The sequence below is a fragment of the Bombyx mandarina genome, chromosome 11 (assembly GCF_030267445.1).
Source record: "Bombyx mandarina strain Sakado chromosome 11, ASM3026744v2".
Lineage (NCBI taxonomy): Eukaryota > Metazoa > Arthropoda > Insecta > Lepidoptera > Bombycidae > Bombyx > Bombyx mandarina.
The window spans coordinates 2,870,954-2,894,215 of record NC_143218.1 but is presented as its reverse complement, the minus strand read 5'-3'; the positions used below and the strand labels follow the sequence as shown (position 1 = coordinate 2,894,215).

General features: G+C 43.2%; 2 protein-coding genes across 2 annotated transcripts in view; both read left to right on the top strand.

Annotated features, from left to right (window-relative positions):
- LOC114241726 (uncharacterized) overlaps nucleotides 1-18,821 on the top strand; it is a 37,394-nt gene extending 18,573 nt beyond the window's left edge. The window contains exons 2-14 of the mRNA XM_089731383.1: nucleotides 2,347-2,444; nucleotides 3,363-3,530; nucleotides 7,732-7,845; nucleotides 8,477-8,630; nucleotides 9,085-9,230; nucleotides 9,835-9,934; nucleotides 10,783-10,868; nucleotides 11,274-11,447; nucleotides 11,651-11,758; nucleotides 12,025-12,195; nucleotides 12,710-12,829; nucleotides 13,649-13,750; nucleotides 14,175-18,821. Coding sequence (XP_089587509.1) covers nucleotides 2,347-2,444; nucleotides 3,363-3,530; nucleotides 7,732-7,845; nucleotides 8,477-8,630; nucleotides 9,085-9,230; nucleotides 9,835-9,934; nucleotides 10,783-10,868; nucleotides 11,274-11,447; nucleotides 11,651-11,758; nucleotides 12,025-12,195; nucleotides 12,710-12,829; nucleotides 13,649-13,750; nucleotides 14,175-17,615 — 4,982 coding nt within the window. The 3' untranslated portion in view covers nucleotides 17,616-18,821. The remainder of the gene's footprint in view (nucleotides 1-2,346; nucleotides 2,445-3,362; nucleotides 3,531-7,731; nucleotides 7,846-8,476; nucleotides 8,631-9,084; nucleotides 9,231-9,834; nucleotides 9,935-10,782; nucleotides 10,869-11,273; nucleotides 11,448-11,650; nucleotides 11,759-12,024; nucleotides 12,196-12,709; nucleotides 12,830-13,648; nucleotides 13,751-14,174) is intronic.
- A 1,028-nt stretch (nucleotides 18,822-19,849) lies between these two features.
- On the top strand, nucleotides 19,850-21,910 carry LOC149501899 (uncharacterized). Its single transcript, XM_089731543.1, has 3 exons — nucleotides 19,850-19,877; nucleotides 20,834-21,047; nucleotides 21,752-21,910. The coding sequence occupies exons 1-3, from the start codon at nucleotides 19,850-19,852 to the stop codon at nucleotides 21,906-21,908; spliced, it is 399 nt and encodes a 132-aa protein (XP_089587669.1). The 3' UTR covers nucleotides 21,909-21,910.
- The last annotated feature ends 1,352 nt before the right edge of the window (nucleotides 21,911-23,262 follow it).

Genomic DNA, 23,262 nt, shown 5'->3' with positions numbered 1-23,262 from the left:
CCCCGATTATTTCCTGTCTGTGATGTTTTTGACACGTTGACTGCCGTGCAGATCACCGGTGTCCTACGTGGCGCACTGAAGTAATTAAAACTTGTTTGGTCTTTATATATTATTACGTGATTAATACGTGAAGCAAAAACTTTGTACCCCTTTTTACGAAAATTGCGCGGACGGAGGAGTATAAAATTTTCCACACTTATAGAGAATATAGATAAGGAGTGCAGAATGCTAATATATTTTGTAAATTATGCATTTAAAATACATTAAATCAATAAAAAGAACATTACATACACTACCATGTATTTGACACGCACACACACACGCATGCATACTATTTGACTGTTGTCAAACTTTTCTTATTGCTTAAAGTTAGTGGTCAAATTGAGAATAGATTAAATAATGTTCGTCTTTATTAATACCTTTTTTGTCTAAAGTGTAGTCTTGGCGAAATCTGTGATTATAGAAGTATAATAGTCTTTGACAATAGAATCATAATGGTATACAAACTTACGATTTCAATTAATTATAGTCGAATTTCGACTACCGGGAGACCACTAGTATACCTAACTTTAAAATACTATATTAAAGATATCGTTAAGGCCGAGATAAAGGGATCACGCGGGCGCAGCCTGATTTCATGAAGCCCTTCGCGCGGCCAATGATTGGAAACGCTGGAAAGACATAATAAAAAATTAAAATCCTGTCTAAACATAATGGTCACGACACTCAGCAGTGAGGAAACGACGCTAGGATGAGGAGGAATTTTTTGTATTATATATTATTATATACTAGCAGTATCCGTCCGCTTCGCTGGGCATTTAAAATTAACATTATTAATTCTCATCCCTACTTTTTTTTTTTTTTTTTTTTTTTTTTTTTTTTTTTTTTTTTTTTTTTTCCTACCTAAGCTGAGAGCCTTGAGAGGCTATATCAGCGTAACCCTAACTTTTGTAGGTGAGCTCACGGGGCTCAAACCTGATGACGTTGCTAACACGAACCCTAGCAAGAGTCGTGCTTCGCAGAATCTACCACCTGATCGGAAACGCGACCCACTGAGAAGATCCGGCGAGAAACTCAGTGGGCTGTGTCTGAGAGTTAATTTACTCGTCGAGCCCTTCGTCGCAAGCGACGGGTTCGACGAGAACGGTGACCGGATCCCCACAAAGATTCTCATCACTAACGCCCCCGCAACTAGTGTATGGAGTCCAACACTCATATAAATATTAGCCTATCCATTAAGTACATGTATTTTCTACATGGATACCAAGTTTCAAGTCAATCGGTTGCATGGTTCAGTAGTTATAACGGAACATCCGTAAAAACTGGAAAGTCGTCGTGGCCTAAAGGATAAGACGTCCGATACATTCGTATGTAGGGATGCACCGGTGTTCGAATCCCGCAGGCGGGTACCAATTTTTCTAATGAAATACGTACTCAACAAATGTTCACGATTGACTTCCACGGTGAAGGAATAACATCGTGTAATAAAAATGAAACCCGCAAAATTATAATTTGCGTAATTACTGGTGGTAGGACCTCTTGTGAGTCCGCGCGGGTAGGTACCACCACTCTACCTATTTCTGCCGTGAAGCAGTAATGCGTTTCGGTTTGAAGGGTGGGGTGGCCGTTGTAACTATACTGAGACCTTAGAACTTATACCTCAAGGTGGGTGGCGCATTTACGTCGTAGATGTCTATGGGCTCCAGTAACCACGTATCACCAGGTGGGCTGTGAGCTCGTCCACCCATCTAAGCAAAAAAAAAAGAAAAGGATATTATGCGTGTGTTATAGGTGTGTTTATACGTGTGTGTGTGTGTTTTGTAAAGTGTTATTCTACATTGAATCTCCCTGGCTATGTTTTAGCACTTTTCATACGCGATTGAATGTGTGACATTTATAATAACTAGAGGTCCCGCAGTAGTCGAAATTCGACTATAATTAATTGGAATTGTAAGTTTGTACACCATTATGATTGTATTTTATACTTCTATAATCACAAATTTCGCCAAGACTACACTATAAAATAGATTAACAAAGACAAACAATATTTAATCTATTCTCAATTTGACAACAGAGTCAAGAAAAAAAGTTTGACAATAAATAGTATGCATGCGTGTGTGCGTCAAATACATGGTATGTAGTGTGTGTAATGTTTTCTTTTTTGGTTTAATGTATCTTTTATGCATTATTTAAAAAAAAAATCAGCATTGTGCACTTCTTCTTTATATTCTCTATAAGTGTGGAAAATTTCATACTCCTCCGTCCGCACAATTTTCGTAAAAAGGAATACAAAGTTTTTGCTTTACGTATTAATATATAGATATATTTTCTGTTATATATTTTCAGTTCCGGCAACGAACCGCGCTCAGATAGCGGCGGACTATTTGGAGTTGTGCAGGCGGTACAACACGACGCCGATCGACTCCGTGCTGCAGCTGATCAGGGTAACGATATCTCGTCTCCAACCAGGCCCAGCGTGACGCGGCAGGTTAGGGGTGCACAGCCGTAACGCCTCGACTGGACCAAGTCGCCAGTGACAACTGCTATCTCCAAGCTTCAAATCGGAACCCATTCCTACTTCAGTACTTGGTACCCATCATTACTAGTTCGCAAGAATCTACCATTTTTTTACTGCTTAGGTGCGTAGACAAGCTCACGGCCCGCCTGGTGTTAATTGGTTATCGGAGCCCATAGACATCTATAACGTAAATAACGCCACCTACCTTGAGATATGAGTTCTAAAGTCTCAGTTTTACAGTACAACGACTGCCCAACCCTTCAAATCGAAACGCATTAACGACAGAAATAGGCAGGGCGGTGGTACCTACCCGCGCGGTCTCTCAAGAGGTCCTACCACCAGTAATTACGCAAATTATAATTTTGCGAGTTTGATTTTTACCGTGGAAGTCACTCGTGAACATTTGCTTAGTACGTGTTTCATTAGAAAAATTGGTAATTGCCAGCGGGATTCGAACACCGGTGCATCGCTCGATACGATCGCACCGGACGTCTTATCCTTTAGGACACGACGACTAACTTGTCCTCTATGGCTTCAGGATAACGTAAACACTCACTCGTGAACATGAGTTAATTATTCATTACAAAAACCGGTACCTGTCTGCAAACACCGGCACAGTGACTTCGCTCGACACGAACGAACCGGACTTATTATCTTTTAGGCCACGACGTCATCTGCTATTTACCTGTACAGGATTAACCATTTGAAAGGGCTTCAGCCATGGATCAATAATACTCCTTTCAGGAGCTACCAGAGTCGTGGTCACGATGTCATCTGCTATTTACCCGTACAGGATTAACCGTTTGAAAGGGCTTCAGCGATGGATCAATAATATTCCTTACAGGAGCTACCGGAGTCGTGTATAGGCGGCGGAACCAGAGCGCCCAGGCTGACGCTATGCGAGTGCTTGCTGCTGGGTCCGGCGCCGGTCGACGCCCTGGAGGCGGTGCTCAGGAGGGTTCAGTTCCGGAGACTGGAACTGGACCACGCGATACTGGACGACGAAGGAGCCGTGAGTTTGTTTAGCTAAGACGTTGATTGGAAGGTGCAGAAGCCGGTGTTCAGGACTCTTGTGTCAGGAACGACAGCTTTTTTTTGTTATTGCCCTTGTAGGCAGACGAGCACACACCTGATGGTGAGTGCTTACCGTGGCCCGTGGACTTCAGCAATGCCAGGGGCAGAGCCAAGCCGCTGTCTCCCGTTAAATACTCTCCACAAGCCTCGTTTGAAGAAGTAAATGGCATAGCGCTCGAGAAACACCGTGGAGGGGAGCTCATTCCAAAGCCGGATGGTACGTGGCAAAAAAGAATGCCCCACGGCCAGACAAAGCGGCGTGATAGGATAACTTTCTTATCGTGGTCTCCGCTAATTACATATCCGACGGAGCTACGCAAGGCCGCCGTCTCCCGAAACATGCTTTGTTGGATCTCTCGGATCCACTATCGTTGCTTTTATACTCCTCAAGCACCAGTTACTGTCATCGTTGAACTCTACGAGGGAAGTAACCCATAGACACAGTCCACTGGGTTTCTCGCCAGATCTTCTAAGTGGGTCGTGATTCCGATCTGGTGGTAGTTTCAGCAAAGCACTGCTCTTGCTAGGGCCAATGTTAACAACTTCGTCAGGTTTCATCTCCGTGAGCTCACCTACTTGTTACGTTACGCTGACAGCCTGTCAATGCTATCAGCTTAGGTATGAGAAAGAAAAAAAAGATAAATAATAATGAATAAAAATTAGAAATACCCTATTCAGAATAATTAATTGCTAATAGTGTTACATTATCGCTGTTCGAGACTTTTTGGTGACACAGACAACACTGATCAGCCTCTTCTGTCGCAATGTAATCGTCAGCAATCCTTTCGGTTCGAAAAGCTGGATAGCTGTTATACTATAGATATGTAAACCTCTTGGATGTGGGTGTCACAACACTAGTCGTGATTTCTAGCCACTTTTCCCGATATCGTGCAGCCTCTTGATGTCATGAGGCGCTTTTAGGTCTGGTTAAGTTTCAGCCCGCGGTCCCTCAAACGTTTAATGTTTGGGGGCTCGTTATGTAAGCTGTGATTTTGGACCGAACGGAATAGACTAGGGTTCGAGAACTGTTTCTCAGAGAGTTAGCAGAGTCATCTAATATAGTCATCTAATATAGTCATCTAATATAGTCATCTAATATAGTCATCTAATATAGTCATCTAATATAGTCATCTAATATAGTCATCTAATATAGTCATCTAATATAGTCATCTAATTGATATTTATTTATATATTATTTATATATATTTTTATATGTATACTAGCCGTACTCGCCCGCTTCGCTGTGCATTTAAAATTAACATTATTATTTATTGTCATTATTATTAGGGAGTCTAACGCTCATATAAATATTAGCCTATCCATTAAGTACATGTATTTTCTACATGGATACCAAGTTTCAAGTCAATCGGGTGCACGGTTCGGTAGTTATAAAGGAACATCCGTAAAAACCACTGTAGATTTATATATTAGTATAGATATACCTAGTCAGGCCATAAATTCTGTCACATGCTTAATGTAAAATAATTGAAACAAGTTTTTTCATTATGTAACCATTCATATACCAAAATAAGTTCATTTTGGTATGAGAAACATGGTATGAGAACATGGTATGAGAAACAGGTTCCACAAGGTTCGTCAGGACTGTATTTTGATACACAACTGCATTCGTTTTTACACCTTTCTCACAAAAATGTACCTCTGTTAAGCCCCAATAAGAAACTCCCAACCATACCATGAGCGAGGATGGAAAATGACCTCGTTGGACACGCGGAATACGGTTGCTCGCTTCTTCACTACTGTGTGCGTACACCTTATCATTTTGTTTGTTGTAGCTCTCTTCTACGGTAAAAATTTTTTCATCCGAAAAAAGAATTTCCCGACATTTTTTTCCCGCGTACCGCTTCAACAAAGCGCGGCATCTCTTCAGTCTCAGGTCCATTAGACGAGCATTCAAACGATGTCCTGTTTTTCTTCGATGTGCCCGAAGCCCTAAGTCTTCATTTAACACCCTTTTCACCGTGGTTCTGCTTAACCCTATCTGAAGGGCCAACAGTTTCTGCTTATGTTTGGGATTTCTTTGAATTCGCGCCTTCACAGCTTTTATCACTGCCGGAGTCCTAACAGACCGAGGGCGACCACTTCTTGACCTGTCATCTACACTAGAGTCTTCATTGTATCGTTTGATGGTACGATAAACGAATCTTTTGGTTATATTCAAATTTTTCAGTATGTTAAAAATTTGAATTGGCGCGTAACCGCAACGATGCAACGCAATAGCTGCAACACGGTCTTCTTTAAGCGTCCACTCCATATTTAAAAATGAGTAAAATTCTAAAAGTATACATTTTTATTTTCATGAACAATCCGAAATTCGAATTCAATAAACTTTTTTGTGGCCAGCATTCTAAAAGAAAAGTTTTTACTGTGTGACAATACTTATGACCTGACTAGTTATATTCATCTATATGTATTTATTTAATTACGAGTATTTGTATCTATAAATGCTATGTATATTATATGTATACGTATATTTAAGTAACATATAACAATATAACACTGCACCTATAGTAATCGGCAAACTTCTTGAGCAAATGACCTTGACTGCGCAGAACCGAATTTTAGATCACTTTGGTGGTGAGGGTGAGGCGCGACGGCAGGGGAAATCGTATCGAGCGCGTTATTGGTAGATCAGTCGAACCTTGCGTCCCGCACCGCGCCCTCATTCCGCTTGCTCCCAAAAGTACGCTTGCGTACAGTGGAAAGTCTATCGTTATTAATCGTTAAGTTATTTGTTATAATTACTTGTGGACTTTGTTGCCATTGCTATTTGTTGAGTGTTTGTTGATTTTTTATAAAATATACACTATGCCGTGACAAACTGGTGTAGTACTTAAAAGAAAGGGTAGAAAATTTGTGTACGACGTATATTGCTTCTTTATAAAACAGGGGAAGAATGATATGGAAAAATTAAAACAGACTTCGGAAGCAACAAAAACATCAGTGAGTACTGTTAGGTGCATTATTAACGAAGCTAAAGGCTCTGGCTTGCTCGCCGTGTTTCGGACTCCGGATAAGAAAAGATCAGGGAAGAAGAAAGTTACCGGAATGGATAGTTTCGTTCAATCTGTAATAAAAAGATGTAATCATAATAACTACATAACAAGCAGCGAAACTCCGTACCGTAGAAAGGCTTCGAAAAATTTAAAGAAGATATAAATTTTAATGGCTCGGAATGAAGCTTACGACGGATTATGAAAGAGCTAGGCTTCAGATGGAAAAAAAGAACAGAAAATAATCGGAAGCTGGTAAATGAAAAAAGTAACATTCGATTACTACGAATCGAATATCTTCAAAAAATAATTAATTATAGACAAAAAAGAAGACCGAATCGACCGAGTTGTAAACTACGCCGATGAGCCCTATGTCGACTCATCACGATGATAGCGACTCGGGTGATGAAAACAGTGATGATGATGATGGTCAAGATTATGATAACGAAAAAAAAATTACAAATACCAGCTTCGCTTCAACTGAACCAAGACCTGGCAACAGCTCTAGTTTTGACTTAATAGAAGGAATATCTATTTTACCCCAAGATTAAATTATTACAATTATTAACCTATATGTTTTGTTGATGTTCTAATAAATATATAAATAAATACATATGTTGATTTTAATAATTTAATAGCATTATGACGCAGAGTAAGTAATGTGTTTGCACGTGAGTGTACCATGCGCAAACTTACCCCCACTACGTCAACAAATGCTCAAGAAGTTTGCCGGTTATTATACCAAGGTTCATCTCTGCACTGCCCTAAGGTAGACTGTCAGAGAATGCCTATAGAATTAAGTCCGCCTTTATACTGTCAAGTATAGAAAGTTATAAATAAATTAGCTGTACCCGTCCGCTTCGCTGGGCATTTAAAATTAACATTATTATTTCTCACCCCCACAAAGATTCTCATCATTAACGCCCCCGCAACTGGTGTAGGGAGTCTAAAACTGATATAAATATCAGCCTATCCATTAAGTACATGTATATTCTACATGGATACCAAGTTTCAAGTGAATCGGATGCACGGTTCAGCAGTTATAACGGAACATCCGTAAAAACCACTGTAGATTTGGATAGATAAATGAATATACCTGAAATCGGATGTGAAACTGTGCGTTTTCAGGAGGCTCTCTTCGATATGATCGAGTATTACGAGAGCGCTGTCGTCGTGTCCATCAGTGGTCCGAGGCAGTTCGGGATCAGAGGTTGGCAGGCCGCGTCCCGGATGATAAAGAAGGTGGGTGCTTCGTACCATGACTGAATGATGAGACGCTTGCTGCACTCATATCAAGAGTCACGACGGTACCGGTCTTCCAATACTGGAGACAGGTACACGTTGTTTTAGGGAAATACTCGACAACTCTTCAGAAATTACTTATACTATGCTTAATGTAAAAATCAAACCCGCATTTTTGCGCAATAATATGCCGTATTGTAAGCCCGCACGAGTAGGTACCACGGCTTTGCCAGCTTCTACCATGAGGAGAAATTCGGGAGGATTTCAATGCCATTGAGCTTAAGGTGTCTCTCCTACTCATGTCCATGGACTTTAATGTCGGGCGGATCTCGAGTCAAAAAACGAAAAATCCATTTTTTTTGCTTAGATGGGTGGACGAGCTTACGTACCACCAAGTGTTCAGTGGTTACTAGAGCCTATAGACACCTACAACGCAAATACCACCTACCTCGAGACTTGAGTTCTAAGGGTCTCAGTTTTAACAGTACAACGCCTGCCGCGCCTTTCAAACCGAAACGCTTTACTGCTTCACGGCAAAAATAGGGCGGTGGTACCTACCTGCGCGAACTCACAAGACGTCCTACCACCAGTAGTACCAAATTGTTTTTGATTCAGTGTTCTATATTTCAAGAGTGCCGATCTGACGGAATTAGAAGTGACCGAGGGTCCCCTGGAGGCGTCCCACGCCCCCACCATAGCGCGCGCCCTCAGGACCCACACATGCAGGATCCGAGCCCTGTGTCTTCAGAGAGCCTCTCTTTGTGGAGAGCCATTACTGTCCCTTGGTAAGTCGGGTCCTCTATTGCCGTTGACAGATTTTTGTACACACCACTTGGCACTAAAGTATTTATTCAGCTCGTTACCGAAAAACCGCAATGGCGGTCTTATCGCTAAGAACGATCTGTTCCAGACAACCGTCAGGTGGAAAAGAATCGTTTGGAAAGTAATTAATTGAAATATATATATACATGCATGCATATACATACACAAAATCCTTACATAATATACATTTAAAAATATACATACAAATACATAATGTAACGTAATGTAATGTAATGTAATAATTTTTGTTTCTTTACACATAAATAAGAATAAACAATTAAGAATAGTAAGGAAGGTTATATACAAAAAGGAAGCAAGCGTTGTACTGTGATATAAGCGATTTCGAGCTTTGAACTTGTACGCTGATGTAATGCAGACTAAAGTTAAAAACTATGTTGTTTGTTTTGTTAATTTCAGTCATAGCGCTAAAATCGAACAGCTCGATACGAGAGCTTCGTTTGGGCGATAATAATTTGAGTTCATCGGACGCGGTCCAGCTCGCCTCGTTACTGAGATACAACACAAACATACAACTGTTGGACTTGTCGAACAACCAAATACAGGTTAGTACCGGTCGTGGCGCTGTAACGCTTGGCCAGTTGCAGCATTTGTGTGAGCAGATCTGGACGAGAGATGGCTCCGGAAGTTTCGAGACACTTAGGTCAGGGATCCGGTTGGTTTCTGTCAGATTCTGCACGAAAATGCGACTAGAATACCCTTTATGACCCTGTGGTTATCTAAGCCCATTTAGCAGCGTGAATGCAGCCGAACGCTTTTGAGGTATGAGGTCGAAGATAATATTATACAGTCGCCATTTCGGATCCTCCTGATCCACTCTCGGTGTATTTAGGTACTCTAAGCACCGATCACCACTTTCGTGGAACTTGTCGATGCGACGAAAACTTTAACATTTAACCTAGCTCACACAGCCCACTGTGTTTCTCCCCGGATCTTCTCAATATCGCGTCTCCGTCGCGATTCCGATCCGCTGGTAGACATTAGACAGACCGCAACCAATCAGCCCAATTTTATCTCTGCAGTTGACTTTTTATTGCTCTATTTTAGAAGAAGTACTCACAGCATTCCCAATGAAGCGACAGACTTAACACCCTGTATGGCACCGTCAGTCAGAAAAAATATTCTTCATTCATTCGTTTTTCGTTGCAGGATTCTGGTGTCGGACACATAGCTGATGCTCTGGTCGAGCAGGCGGCTCTGACGCCTCCCTCGGCTGTCGCTTCGCCCCTGTCTCCGGTGTACGGTCAGGGTATGTGACTCCGTATCTCTAATAAACTACTTTTTTTTTTATTGCCCTTGTAGGCGGACGAGCATACGGACCACCTGATGGTGAGTGGTTACCGTCGCCCATGGACTTCAGCAATGCCAGGGGCAGAACCAAGCCGCTGCCTACCGCAAAAGCCGCTGCCTACTTGCCGCTGCCTACCTGCCGCTGCTTACCTGCCGCTGCCTACATACGTCTGTTGATGTCTTAAGTCTGTTTGTTAGTCTTGGGTTAATCCGTAATTAATATACGTGAAGCAAAAACTTTGTACTCCTTTTTACGAAAATTGCGCGCACGGAGGAGTATGAAATTTCCCACACTTATAGAGAATATAGAGAAGGAGTGCACAATGCTAATATTTTGTATAGAAGATACATTATATCAATAAAGAAAGCATTACACACACTACCATGTATTTGACACACACATACACATATACTCTTGGTTTATTGTCAAACTTTTGTTATTTGTTTAAAGTCTGTGGTTAAATTGAGAATAGATTGATATTGTTTGTCTTTGATATTATTTGTCTATAGTGTAGTCTTGGCGAAACCTGTAGAAGTATAATAGTCAATAGTCTTCAACAATAGAACCGTAATAATGTTCAAATTTATAATTTCAATTAATTATAGTCGAATTTCGACAACTGCGGGACCACTAATAACAAATTATTGGTCCTGGTCGGATTTTAAACCTTGACTCGGCGCTAAAATCTTCGGTTTTACGTCAATGTGTCCAAACTATTATTCAGTACACGACAAAAGATACAAGTCTAAATTAAATTACTTAAGAGATGTGAACAAAATAATGATGATCTAATCATCGTTTCGCAGGTCACGAAGTCAGAGGTCTCTCGTTTCTGGTGCTTTGGAACAATCAGTTGACGAGGAACTGCGCTGTGCACCTCAGCAAAGCTCTGGTGAGTACACCGGCTGCCGTCCTTGGACGCTCTTGTTATTGGTATTAATGGCAGACGAACTTCCCCCAGCTTGATGATAACGCAATACTCCGTTGTGGTTTGAAAGGTGGTTGGTTAATGTTTCGCAGTTTATTCATTTTGTGTATAATAAAGAATACTCTCCCTCTCTCTCCCTCTTCCTATCCCTATCTCTATCCTTCTACCTATATCCCCTTTCCCACCTCCCCCTATATTTCTCTCGCCCCCATCTCTCTATCTCTCTCTCCCCATCTCTCGGTCTCTCTCTGTCTCCCCCATCTATCTATCTCTCTCTCTCTCTCTCTCTCTCTCTCTCTCTCTCTCTCTCTATCTCTCTCTATCTTTGTTTGTTTATTCACAAATGATAGTGACGTTTGTATCGGGCAGCGCGGCTGTTCGTCGCTGTGCGTGCTGAACATAGGGCGCAACGCGGTGGGCGGGGACGCGGTGCGGGCGGCGCGCGCGGGCTCGTCGCTGGCGTCGCTCGGGCTGCAGGCGGCGCGGCTCGGGCCCGACGCGGCGCCGGCGCTCGCGGGCCTCATCGCGGACACCAGGCTGCAGGTCAGACCCTCCCCCCCTCCCCCCGTCTCAAAGCTAAGTCTGTAGATGTAAACGACAAAGGGAAGATATCCATCGAGCATATGAGTTAGCCTCCCAAGGCTATCAGCATAAGTAGGGAAAAAAGACCTCAAATCAGGCAACGTATGTAGTAGGGGGTAAGTGAGACGCTATAAACCTAACGCATTTAGCTTGTTGTGTTTCAGAGATTGGACTTGCGAGACAACAAGCTAGGGAGTGTCGGGCTGCGAGCCATACTCAACGCCCTCAGGGAGAACACCACCCTCACGCAAATAGACCTGGACGATCAGGCGGTAAGCGGCTCCACTGATCTGTATACTGCACTACTATAGACACAGTCCTCTGCAGCTCTGTACTGATCCCGAGCTCTTCTCGTACACAAACAGACACAGATCCGACCTACATCCAGCCGAGAGTCCTATACTACACTACAATAGACACAGTCCTCTGCAGCTCTGTACTGATCCCGAGCTCTTCTCGTGCACAAACAGACACAGATCTGACCTAAATCCAGCCGAGAGTCCTATATTACGCTACTATAGACACAGTTTCCCGACAGGACTCGCCGGACTCGCTCCCCGCGGCCGAGGACCAGGAGGCTGCGACCGTATCCCGTCTGACGCGAGAGATCAGAGCGCTGTGTCGCAGGAACGAACCAGTAGCGACCGAGCCCACGTCGCGGACCCACCGAAAGATCAGCTTGACATGTAACACCACAACTGTGCTAAAGGTGAGGTTCGATTTCTTTATTATTTTGACGCTTCGGTAAGAGTAACGCCATCTATCGTCGAATAGCAGAAACGAATATCAAAGGAACTAGTAACATCGAGAAAGCTCGAGATGTACAACGCCATCTATTGTCAGATAGAGGAAGCACACGTCGAAGCTACTCGACTTGCCCAGAACGTTCTCGTTAAATGTAGGGATGTCGACTTTAAAAGCGTTGCAGAGATGGCACGCAGCTTAATCGGAACTACCTGCTCGAAGCGAAACAGCGATCAGATCACCTGAAGCGAAACGGAAGAAGAGAATTGAGAGTTTTAAAGTGTTGGTTAAGTGTTGTAAGTGTTAATACAGAAATAGGCAGGGTGGTGGTACCCACCCGCGCGGACTCACAAGACGTCCTGCCACCAGTAATTACGCAAATTATAATTTTGCTGGTTTGTTTTTTATTACACGATGTTATTTAATTCCATTATCGTCGTCAGTTAATATACAGGGTGTTCGTTTTGTTCTCGCTTCAGTCGTCGTTGCGGCCGGAGGAGGAGCGCCGCGCGTGCAGACTGCGCTCCCCCGCCCCCTCGCCCGCGCCCTCCCCCGCCGGAAGCCCAGTGCCCACGATACACGCCGCCTCTAGGTTTTCTGTGAGTATCGTTCTGTTCCCTCAATAAACTATATATAAGCTCCCAGAATAGGACCTTCCTGTGTAGCCCAACAGTAGACCAAAGGAGTCATTGGATAACAGGAGACATTGGAGAGGCTGGTTCCATGGTGTTTTTAAAATAATAACGTCAGCGTTGCTGACAGTGACAGTAATTAAGAGTCACTTTTCTAATGAATTTCATTTATTATATTTCAAGTGTACAGCGATAACAACAGAGAGCTCCGCTCCGTTCGGCTGCTCGAGTCGGAACATAGATAATACACATAAGTTAGTTATAGATCAGCAACTCAAGCACTCAACAAAAAATTTTCGGGCGTCGGCCACTTCGCTTCGATTAGTTTATTGTTTAAAGTCTGTGGTCAAATTGAGAATAGATTAAATATTGTTTTGTCTTTATTAATATTTGTGTCTAAAGTTGTAGTCTTGGCGAAATCTGTGATTATCGAAGTATAATAGTCTTTGACAATAGAACTATAATAATGTTCAAATTTGTAATTTTAATTAATTATCGAATTTCGACTATTGAGAGACCACCAGTTATTATTATTTATTATTGTACTATATTTATTGAAAATCTGATTAATCTTACTAGTGGTTAGGACTCCAAAGCGAGAAACCTCCTCACAATACGTGCAGTATCGAGAATAACTACCTTCTGTATCAGGCCCCTGACCCAGTTGGATAACAAAAGTTTCTTAAGGTGTTAAGGTGTTGGTTCAATGTAAAAACTCAAAAACATTAAAAAATGTACTGAATCCCGTCATCCACTCATGTCTTTGTATGTTGTGATCGCGTCCAGGTGACCAGGGTGACGCCGGAGCGGGACCCCAGGGACAGCCCGAGTCCGGGGACGGTCCCCGGCACAGATTACCCGACGCCTTCACGTTTTAAAGTCGTACAGGTACAGATTACCTTTTGTATTGATTTCATTATTATTATTATTATTATTATTTTATTGCTTAGATAGGTGGACGAGCTTACAGCCCACCTGGTGTTAAGTAGTTACCCGGAGCCCATAGACATCTAGAACGTAAATGCGCCACCCACTTTAAGATATAAGTTCTAAGGTCTCAAGTATAGTTACAACGGCTGCCCTACCCTTCAAACCGAAACGCATTACTGCTTTACGGCAGAAATAGGCAGGGTGGTGGTACCCACCCGCGCGGACTGACAAGAGGCCTACCACCAGTAATTACGCAAACTATAATTTTAGACAAGATGCCTTTATACGGCTTTTAAGAAGCGGTTTAGCCTCCCATATGGAGTTATCACTTCAAAAATACTAACTCATGGTAGCAATCTTTGATTAACTCTTCTACCTTCAGGTGGTAGAGCCGCTGCAAGTACAAATCGACGCGGCCTCCACCCAGAGACGACCACCCTCACGTTTCTCGGTGACCAGGAACTACGACACCACGTACGATCCACAGCAAAGGACGCCAGAGAAGACACAGACGGACGCGCAGACGAACAAAACAGATCGAGATGAAACTCCCATTGAAAGCACTGCGCTCGAAGCGAAAACCGAAGATCTACCTAAAGCACTTGCTGTGGAAGCTGCAAATGTAACAAGAGAGACCGTCCGCGATGATGAAGCGGGTGAAGACGAAGCGAAATTTGACGAAGCTGCCGATTCCAATCGGAGAGACGAATCAAAGAATGAATTAGATAATATAACCGTTATCGAGTTCAAGAGGAACATTCAAGAGATTATTGGTAGAAGCGAAACGATTGAAGTGCGCCCTGCCGAAGACGAAGCTCACGCCGAAGCTGATAGTGACAGAAGAACGACATCAGAGAACGTGATAGGAAAAACGTTCTATGTTTCAACTGTAAGTGGGAGTGTTTGTGACGAGGAAGTCACTGGTTCCCCCTCCCGGGGACCGGGGGGGCGGCCTCTGTCGAGGCTCTTTGAAGTGAGGCGCGTGCCTGACCCCCGACCCGTTGTATGCGACAACGTGGCGGACATTAGCGCCGAGTTAAACGTAGAGACTGATAAGATTGAGGATGGGCTAATTAGTGATGTGACGATTGGCGAATGTGATAGTGAATGTGACGGGGGAAGTGTTTTAAGTGAAAACGCGCCAGGGACGGACGCTAGCGGACACGCGGGACCCGCAGGACCCGCGGACGTCGACGAGACAATAAAACGCGTTAAGACAATCAAACAAATCGAAATACTAACCGAAGACTTAGGTAACATAATAAATGAAATGAAAGTTCTATCGATGAGGAATCAAAACGTTTTAGATAGTGAATGTGTAAATAGTGCAAATGTACCTGCTAATTTAGTTATTAAGAAGATTAAAAGCGAACTGAGTCCGGACAGTTCCGATATCGAGGTGTCCATGCTGATGAGTGAGAAGCTGGCCGATTTCCGCGACAGCAGCTCGTCCTTGGAAATATCCGGGGGCTCTGTGGAGAGTCTCAACGAGGTCCAGAGGCTCACCGTCAGGGCTGCGGCGTCAGACGACGACGGGCAGAGGCCCGAGCGCGTTCTGTCGGCGGGGAGCAGCGTCGAGTCAGCCAATGACGTCACGCCTGTCAATTATTTGAATACGTCGCTCAGCTCAAACGAAAGCGCGTCTCCGATCTTCGGGAAGAAAATCCACGGCTCCCTGTCGAGTCTGGAGGCGAGCGTTAGCTCAATAGATTCCGTCAGACAAGAGAAATTAATGGTGACGTCGGCTGATTCGGGGATAGAATACTCTCTGCAGAATCCGACGGAGCCGCGCGATGATGTGTCCTCGAACGAAGGCACACTGACGAATAACTCGAGCTTGAGGGATACAAAGAAGAATCCTACAGAGGAAACCCTGACGTCGTCCCCGAAGAGAGCCTCCAGCTTGATGGATGTACCGGCACTTAAAAGTAAAGGCTTGGAACGAGCTAGAAAGAAATCCTGGGTCGCTCCATCATCGAGCTTCCAAGTGCCAAGACCCGAGGCGGACAGAGACACGAAACCCTCGCACTTGGAGAAACTCTTGAGCATCTTCCAACATCCGACGAGTATATTTTCGAGGAGCTCTCAGAGTGACGATGAAAGGAAATCGGCTTCCAACACCCCGCCCAGGAAGGACTCCTCTCTGACTAGTTCCTTCTGGACGTGGGGCAGCAGCATAGATAAGGACAAGGATGAAAAGGACGACAGCTCGCCCGAAGCAACGGACTCTACATTGTCCGAAAGGATTCAAGTATCATTCGTTGATGAGTCATTCTCGAAGAGGTTGGACTCTAAAACTCCATCCACTGACACGGACAATACTTTAAGCGAATTTCAATCATTCGCTCCACAGATATCGGAGACGACGGACGCGACTCGTGACGCAGGGAGAAGTATAGTTACCGCCCCTACCACCGATGACAATTTAGTACAAAAAATAGATTTAAGCAAAAAGGACCCTAACGCTAACGGGAATAGAGTTAGCAGTAGAATAGATCTCAGACAGCCCAACGAAATAAATAAGAATATTCACGAATCGGTCGCGCCATGTACTGAAGGCGGCAAAAATCCGGGACGAACGCCAGGCGTGATTGTAAAAGACATTAAAATCGATGATACGGCCAGACCGAGGACCTTCGCGGCCGTCTTAAAGTCCTCGGGCTCCGAGAATTCCTTGGAGAAACAATCCAGTCCGGATCCTGGTCAAACTGTGGACAAACTCCCCAGCAAGGTCATAAGGGGGATCAAAGAGAATATCAGCCCGGAAAATACTCTGACGTCCAACACTAGCACGACCCGAGCTCTTGCCATTGAACTGACCGAGAAGCAGATGAAATGCCAGCCTTTAATTAACGCTGCTTTTGTATCTTCATTGCTGGAGAAGAATACAGCGGATGAGGCTGTCGGCTTAGCCCCTATAGCGGTTATAGATGAAACGTGTGACGAATCGGCCGATGCTCATATTCAATTGGAATATATAGACGCTGATAAACTTCACGCGCGCAGCGACGTTGTCTGCTTAGAGGGATTCGCCGATCCGAACACGGAAAAAATCACTCAAGACTTAGAAGCTGTCGACTTGGGGAAGGACGCGTTAGCTTATTTAGCTTACGAAACTCAAGACTTCGAGCCGGATACGAACAAGCAGAGCTCGTTAGCTGAAGAACTCCAACAAGCCGAACTTAAAGAGATTGTCGATCTGTCACCAGAATTGATAGTAGATGAAGCATTGGAAATACCGGAGGTGTTCACAGCGAAAGAGATGAAGGGATTGAGGGCGTCCCCCGTAATACCGGACAGGGCTAAATTGAAAAAGTCAAACTCCCTAGAAGATTTATCGCAGTTACAGAGTACGGATGCTGAGAAAAGTGACCGGAAGACGAAAACGATAGCCTTCAAGATACCGGAAAGCACGCCCAAAGACATACCCCAAAGACGGACCAAACTGAGGTCCAGGAGCGGGTCAAGCCCCAAATCTTTGCCCGAAAGCTTGAACAAACCTTGTCCACTGACGAAAATGGATTCTCTACTGACGAAGAAGAAGAAAAAGGTTTCTTCTTTAGGCAAAATGGCAAGGGATTCGCTCTTGGCTTTAAACATGTCCGAAGAAGAAATAGCAGAATTCAGGCGCTCATACAAACTTACTTCAGTCGAAAGCTTAAGGAGCTTGGAGTCAGTATCGGAAGACGCCAATTCGCAGAGTGGGAATTCAGTAGACTCTAGATGCAGGTCTTGCCTGAGGACCTCACAAGAGAGCCTTATGTCGTTGGACTCAATGACGGAAGAATGCAACTGCGATAAAGGCAATCGTTCGGCTAGATAAGCATACATTGACGATATCATGATATTGTCGAACGACTATAGGTTCCACATGGCAACATCGAATTGTAATTAAAGTGATCTCAAGTGAGAATTAGTGAGCGGAGATGAGTTTCCTTGAGTGATGCTCATTTCCGCACGAGCCGTGGACGATCATGTGACTGAGTGATAAAAAATGTTTTTTTTTTTTAATTATAATAATTATATTATCTAGTTATTAATTGGAATTTTTTAACGTTGTACAAATTCATTAAAATAATGCGAAATTCTAAAACAAACAAACAAAAAAAACAAAAAAAAAAAAAAACGAAGAACGTTTTGTGTGAAGTATAGCGCCTTTTTGAAAGATTATTTAAAAAAAATTGTATATTAAATATACCTACTTTCAAAATAATTATGTATAAATTGTTTTTGACGAAATTGTATGAATAAAGCGCTTTTAAAGAACTGAAAAGCGAACGGTCTGATTGATGTTAAGTGTGCCAATACGGTAACGATTTAAGTTGATACCCGAACATGACTGGTACGGTCTGCACATAAAAAGAATATTTTTTTTTTTATTCCTTAGATGAGTGGACGAGCTCACAGCCCACCTGATGTCAAGTGGTTACTGGAGCCCATAGACATCTACAATATAAATGCGCCACCCACCTTGAGATATAAGTTGTAAGGTCTCAAGTATAGTTACAACGGCTGCCCAACCCTTCAAACCGAAACGCATTACTGCTTCACGGCAGAAATAGGCAGGGCGATGGTAGCTACCCGTGCGGACTCACAAGAGGTCCTACCACCAGGAAATTGCCATACGAAAAAAAAAGAACAATTTCTTAAAACGGTCGCGTCAATATCGATTATAATATATGTATCGCGCTTCGAACGAGAACTTTGTGAACTTGATATTTATAAGAAATTAATCCCAGGCTAGGCTGTGTGCAATTAACAAGCTCACCCCCACACAAACATGGCGACCGTTTTCGCATTACCGCAATCAGCATTAATGCGTGCCTTCCGAAACAAATTCACATAGTCTATCGTTCACGTTGGCCCTCAATCAAACCGTTTGCGTGTCGCAAAAAATTGAAAAAAAAAATTGTCTACGGTCGTGTCGGTATCCCATATTGAATTCATACCACAGATTAAAAATAGTGCTTAGCGAAATGAATACAAATATAATTTACTTAAATAGTACATAATATATGAATGTAATTGTTTGAGTGTTTTATTTTTATGCGTCGGATGACCCCGCAGGTCGTGTTTACACCCCTCGGCGGATCTCGGAGCTGCCTTCGGACCTCTGAGGGGCCGTTGTTAGCAAACCCTTCCCTCCCAGCTAAGCTCCAGGCATCAGACACAGACAGAGATCTCTTTACCGAGATCCCTTTCTCTCTCTCTCTCTCTCTTAGATCAGTCCCTCACTGCTGAGGATCGTGACTCCGTCCGATTCCGTCAACCAGCTGTCTCCATCGATCCCGTTCTGTAGCTTGGTGGAGTACTCCCAGTTCCTCCGCTATTTGGTCCGACCATCGTTTGGGACCTCAACCCCTAGGCCTTTTCCCCTCTATTTTACCGGTCACAAGATCCCTTTAAAAGCGCTTAAATATTATGATTTTTTATTGCTTAGATGGGTGGACGAGTTCACAGTCCATCTGGTGACAAACCGTTACTGGAGTCGATAGACATCTACAACGTAAATGCCACCACCTACTTTGAGATATAAGTCCTAAAAGGTCACAGTATAGTTACAACGGCTGCCCCACCCTTCAAACCGAAACGCATTAGGCACTGCTTCACGGCATAAATAGACAGGGTGGCGGTGCTTACGGACTTACAAGAGTGCGGACTTACAAGAGGTCCTACCATCACTAATTACGATGGTTCCCCTCCACGGTGTTTCCCGAGCGCTATGAAATGTCTTTCAAACCAGACTTGTGGAGAGTACTTAGGCAGCGGCTTGGCTCTGCCCCTGGCATTGCTGAAGTCTATGGGTGACGGCAACCACTCCTCATCAGGTGTGCCATATGCTCGTTTGCTTACAAGGACAAAAAATTAACTCCATCATAGATTGGCGAATTAAACACTAAACCGTTAAAACTTCAATTTGGATAATTAATGACGAGGAAATTTAATTGTATTTTTTTTATAGCCATCTGTAATGGACAATATAGAAACTTGGCAGGCTTCTTGTTTCAATGTGTTTAATCGTGCTTACAATGTAGAAATTGATTGTTGGCTATGAACATGTATTTTATGGTTATACTTTTGTTCTGTAAGTAATGGTAAAAGTAACAAATTGCGGTTTGCAGCCTTTTCTTTAAAAGAAAAAAAACCGAGAGAATCGGGTTTTTAACAACCCGAATCCCGCAGGCGAGTGTTTCTAATTAAATCCTTACTTAACGAGTGTTCACGACTGACCTCGATACTGTTTGAGTCTAAAATAAAATCGAACCTAAAATAACGGTAAACTTGCATGGTTATTATAGCTGGTGAAGTATTTTTGGTGTCACGTCCATTGCCTTCCTATTCGAATTTTAAATAGTCTCGTTTTTTTTTATTGCTTAGATGGGTGGACGAGCTCACAGCCCACCGGATGGTTAAGTGATTACTGGAGCACATAGACATCTACGACGTAAATGCGTCACCCACCTTGAGATATAAGTTCTAAGGTATAGTATAGTTACAACGGCTGCTCCACCCTTCAAACCGAAACGCATTACTGCTTCACGGCAGAAATAGGCAGGGTGGTGGTACCTACCCGCGCGGACTCACAAGAGGTCCTACCACCAGTAACCTCGTCCTCCAAAACGGTTTGTACCTATCGATTCCGAAGACCACTAGCCACCAGACGATCTGTATGCCATAGACACACCCTTACGGATCCTTGAGATCCTATAACTGTTGCATTAGACGCCTTCAGCTCTAACACTAGGAGCAGGCTTAGAGACCCCGGTAACCGTACTCCTCGAACTCGACATAGAGTTCGACGTGCAACTTAACCCATGTATCAGCCCGCAGAGTTTCTCGCCGGATCTTCTCAGCGGGTCGCGATCCCATTAGATTGATTCGCGAAGCAGCTGCTCTTGAGTTGTTAAGTCTCCTTTGGAGACGATCGGGTAGCTGTTAGCAAATCCCACCCCTCCTGGCTGAGCCTTTGCTCGCCCACCTATCCTGGTGAAACTGGAAAAAATCTATTACTGCCCCATAAACCTCTAATGAGTCCTTAAGGTATCCGAAAGATAAGTGCGTCTCAGGATTTCTACAATCAGAAGTACAACGAGTATGAATTCAGTGAGTTAGTGCCGACCAGACTCCTCCAGGTGATGAGGAATTATTATGAAGACGCCACGAACAGGATAGCGGAGATGAATCCGATACGTTTTACGTACGAGATCACGCCGCAGTACGAGATGGGCTATTTGATCGGAGAGATCATAGAACGGTTGGTAAATGTTTGAATTGACAGGATTTTTGAGGGAGTTATGACCCTTATGAGTCTTTTTTCATTTCATAACCGCCTCGGTATGAAAGTTTGATTGAGCCATGATTGTTTATTTTAGTTTGAGCTCACGAAACACCCATTTTGAGTGGTTAGCGGAGTTCGTAGACCTAAAAAAATCGAGCTAAAGTTCAACCTGGTTTTGCGTTTTGTCATCCATTTTGAATGTCATCTTGATGCATAAGCTGGCACGCAGCTACCACGTACCCCGCCAGATTTTCAATAGATCCGACTATCAGTGATTGTAATGTGGGACGCCCCCAACTAGGTGGATGACCTTAAAACGGTGACCAGTAAGAAATTGATGAGGATTGTCAAAGGCTCGGCTTAGTAGTGGTAATTGAAAGAGGCTTTTCTCCAGCATTAGGAGACTGTGGGCCGATGATGATGATAAATAAATAAAGCTTGGCGATTGTTAATACAACAGTGAAATCACGGGGATCAACCTGAGAGAACTAGCTAAAACTGGCCATAGCTTTTGGTAGGTATTTCGCTGAATCTACTATCGGATCGGAACCGCGACCCACTGAGAAGATGTCGAACTCAGTGGGTCGTGTCTACATGCTAGTTCACACGTCCAACTCTTCGCTTCAGAACTAGGTTAGAACCAATGATGATGCGCCTAAAGCTCATATCCAACTCCTCAGATACAAGAAAATGGTGGAGCACGTCAAAAGACCTATGGAATTTAAGTCTGACAGCGTCTTTGACACGCTAAAGCGAACCGAGCTCATTCAGAAGTTGTACTTCGAAGCCTATCATCTCGTCAATATGATGCACGAAATCCCAATCAAATACCAGTGAGAGCGGTTATGCTATTTCGCGTGTAGTTAGACGACTATGGTTGAGTTTAAATAATAAGTAAATAGTTGGGAACAAATCACGCATGGTTACCCGAACCCGAATTAGGATTTCCTGTAGGGTATCAGAGTATCAGATTCAGAGAAGGGTATCAGAGACTGATAAATACATACTTAGATCCGTTTAAATATATCATGGGGTTAAAAAAAATCCTAACAAAAAAAACTTCTTCAGCTATCAAGCTATTTGAGTGGATTTAACTTAATTGAAGTTCATTTAAAAACCCCGAACTGTTGATGCTGATACCATACTTGGAAAGAGAACGCCATAGAAACTTCAACTTTTGACGTGACAACATCTTATAATACGATGTAGTCGGCTGCACGCAAAAAAAAACATGATGTTGTAATTGAACTTCAATTAAGTTTCCTCCATTCAAATATCTGAAGTAATTTTTTTTGCTATTTACTTAACAAATGTTCACGATTAACTTCCACTGTGTAATAAAAATCAAACCCGCAAAATTATAATTTGCGTAATTGCTGGTGGTAGGACCTCTTGTGAGTCCGCACGGGTAGGTACCACCGCCCCACCTATTTCTGCCGTGAAGCAGTAATGCGTTTCGGTTTGAAGGGTGGCGAGCCGTTGTAACTATACTGAGACCTTAGAACTTATATCTCAAGGTGGGTGGCGCATTACGTTGTAGATGTCTATGGGCTCCATTAACCATTTAACACCACCTGGGCTGTGAGCTCGTCCACCCATCTAGGCAATAAATAAAAAAAATGTTCCAGATTTAAAACTTTAAATGGCTCTCATGTAAATTTGAAAAACTCAAGCTTAAACTAAACTGCCTTCACTCCTCGATATAACTTCAACTAAAATCCAAAAACCCGTATCGTCCGATACAGATATTCACCAGAATTACTCAGGGACATGAGGCAGGCAGATCTCGATGAGGTCCTCAAGAGGGAGCAGTGGATCGAAGCCACCGAGAGGCAAAGGATACTACAGCTAAAAGCGGATCAAAAGAGGATCAAGAAAATGAGGCAACTGGCGCTAAAAATGGGCACTCTATACAAGCCGGTCTTAAACAAGACCTACAATAAGTGGTGGCCAATTGACTACGGCTGGGAGATCGACTGGTATTGGCGATAAATAAATAATAATAACAATAATAGTAATTTATTTATTTTTCTTTCAAACTTATAGTACAAATACAAATGGAAATTAACCTCATAATTTATTAAAGTTAAAAATAAAAAAGTAAAAGTCTGTACTATGTTCAAAGACCTGTATTGCTGATCTCCTAGCTCCTTCCTTCTTAAGATAGATTAGGCTGGGTTAAGTCGTGAAC

Coding starts and splice junctions, on each gene's coding strand:
- LOC149501899 (XM_089731543.1), top strand. CDS start 19,850: ATGTATTTTATGGTTATACTTTTGTTCT. Junction 19,878..20,833: donor TATGGTTATACTTTTGTTCT/GTAAGTAATGGT, acceptor TGAGTCCTTAAG/GTATCCGAAAGATAAGTGCG. Junction 21,048..21,751: donor ATCGGAGAGATCATAGAACG/GTTGGTAAATGT, acceptor CCAACTCCTCAG/ATACAAGAAAATGGTGGAGC.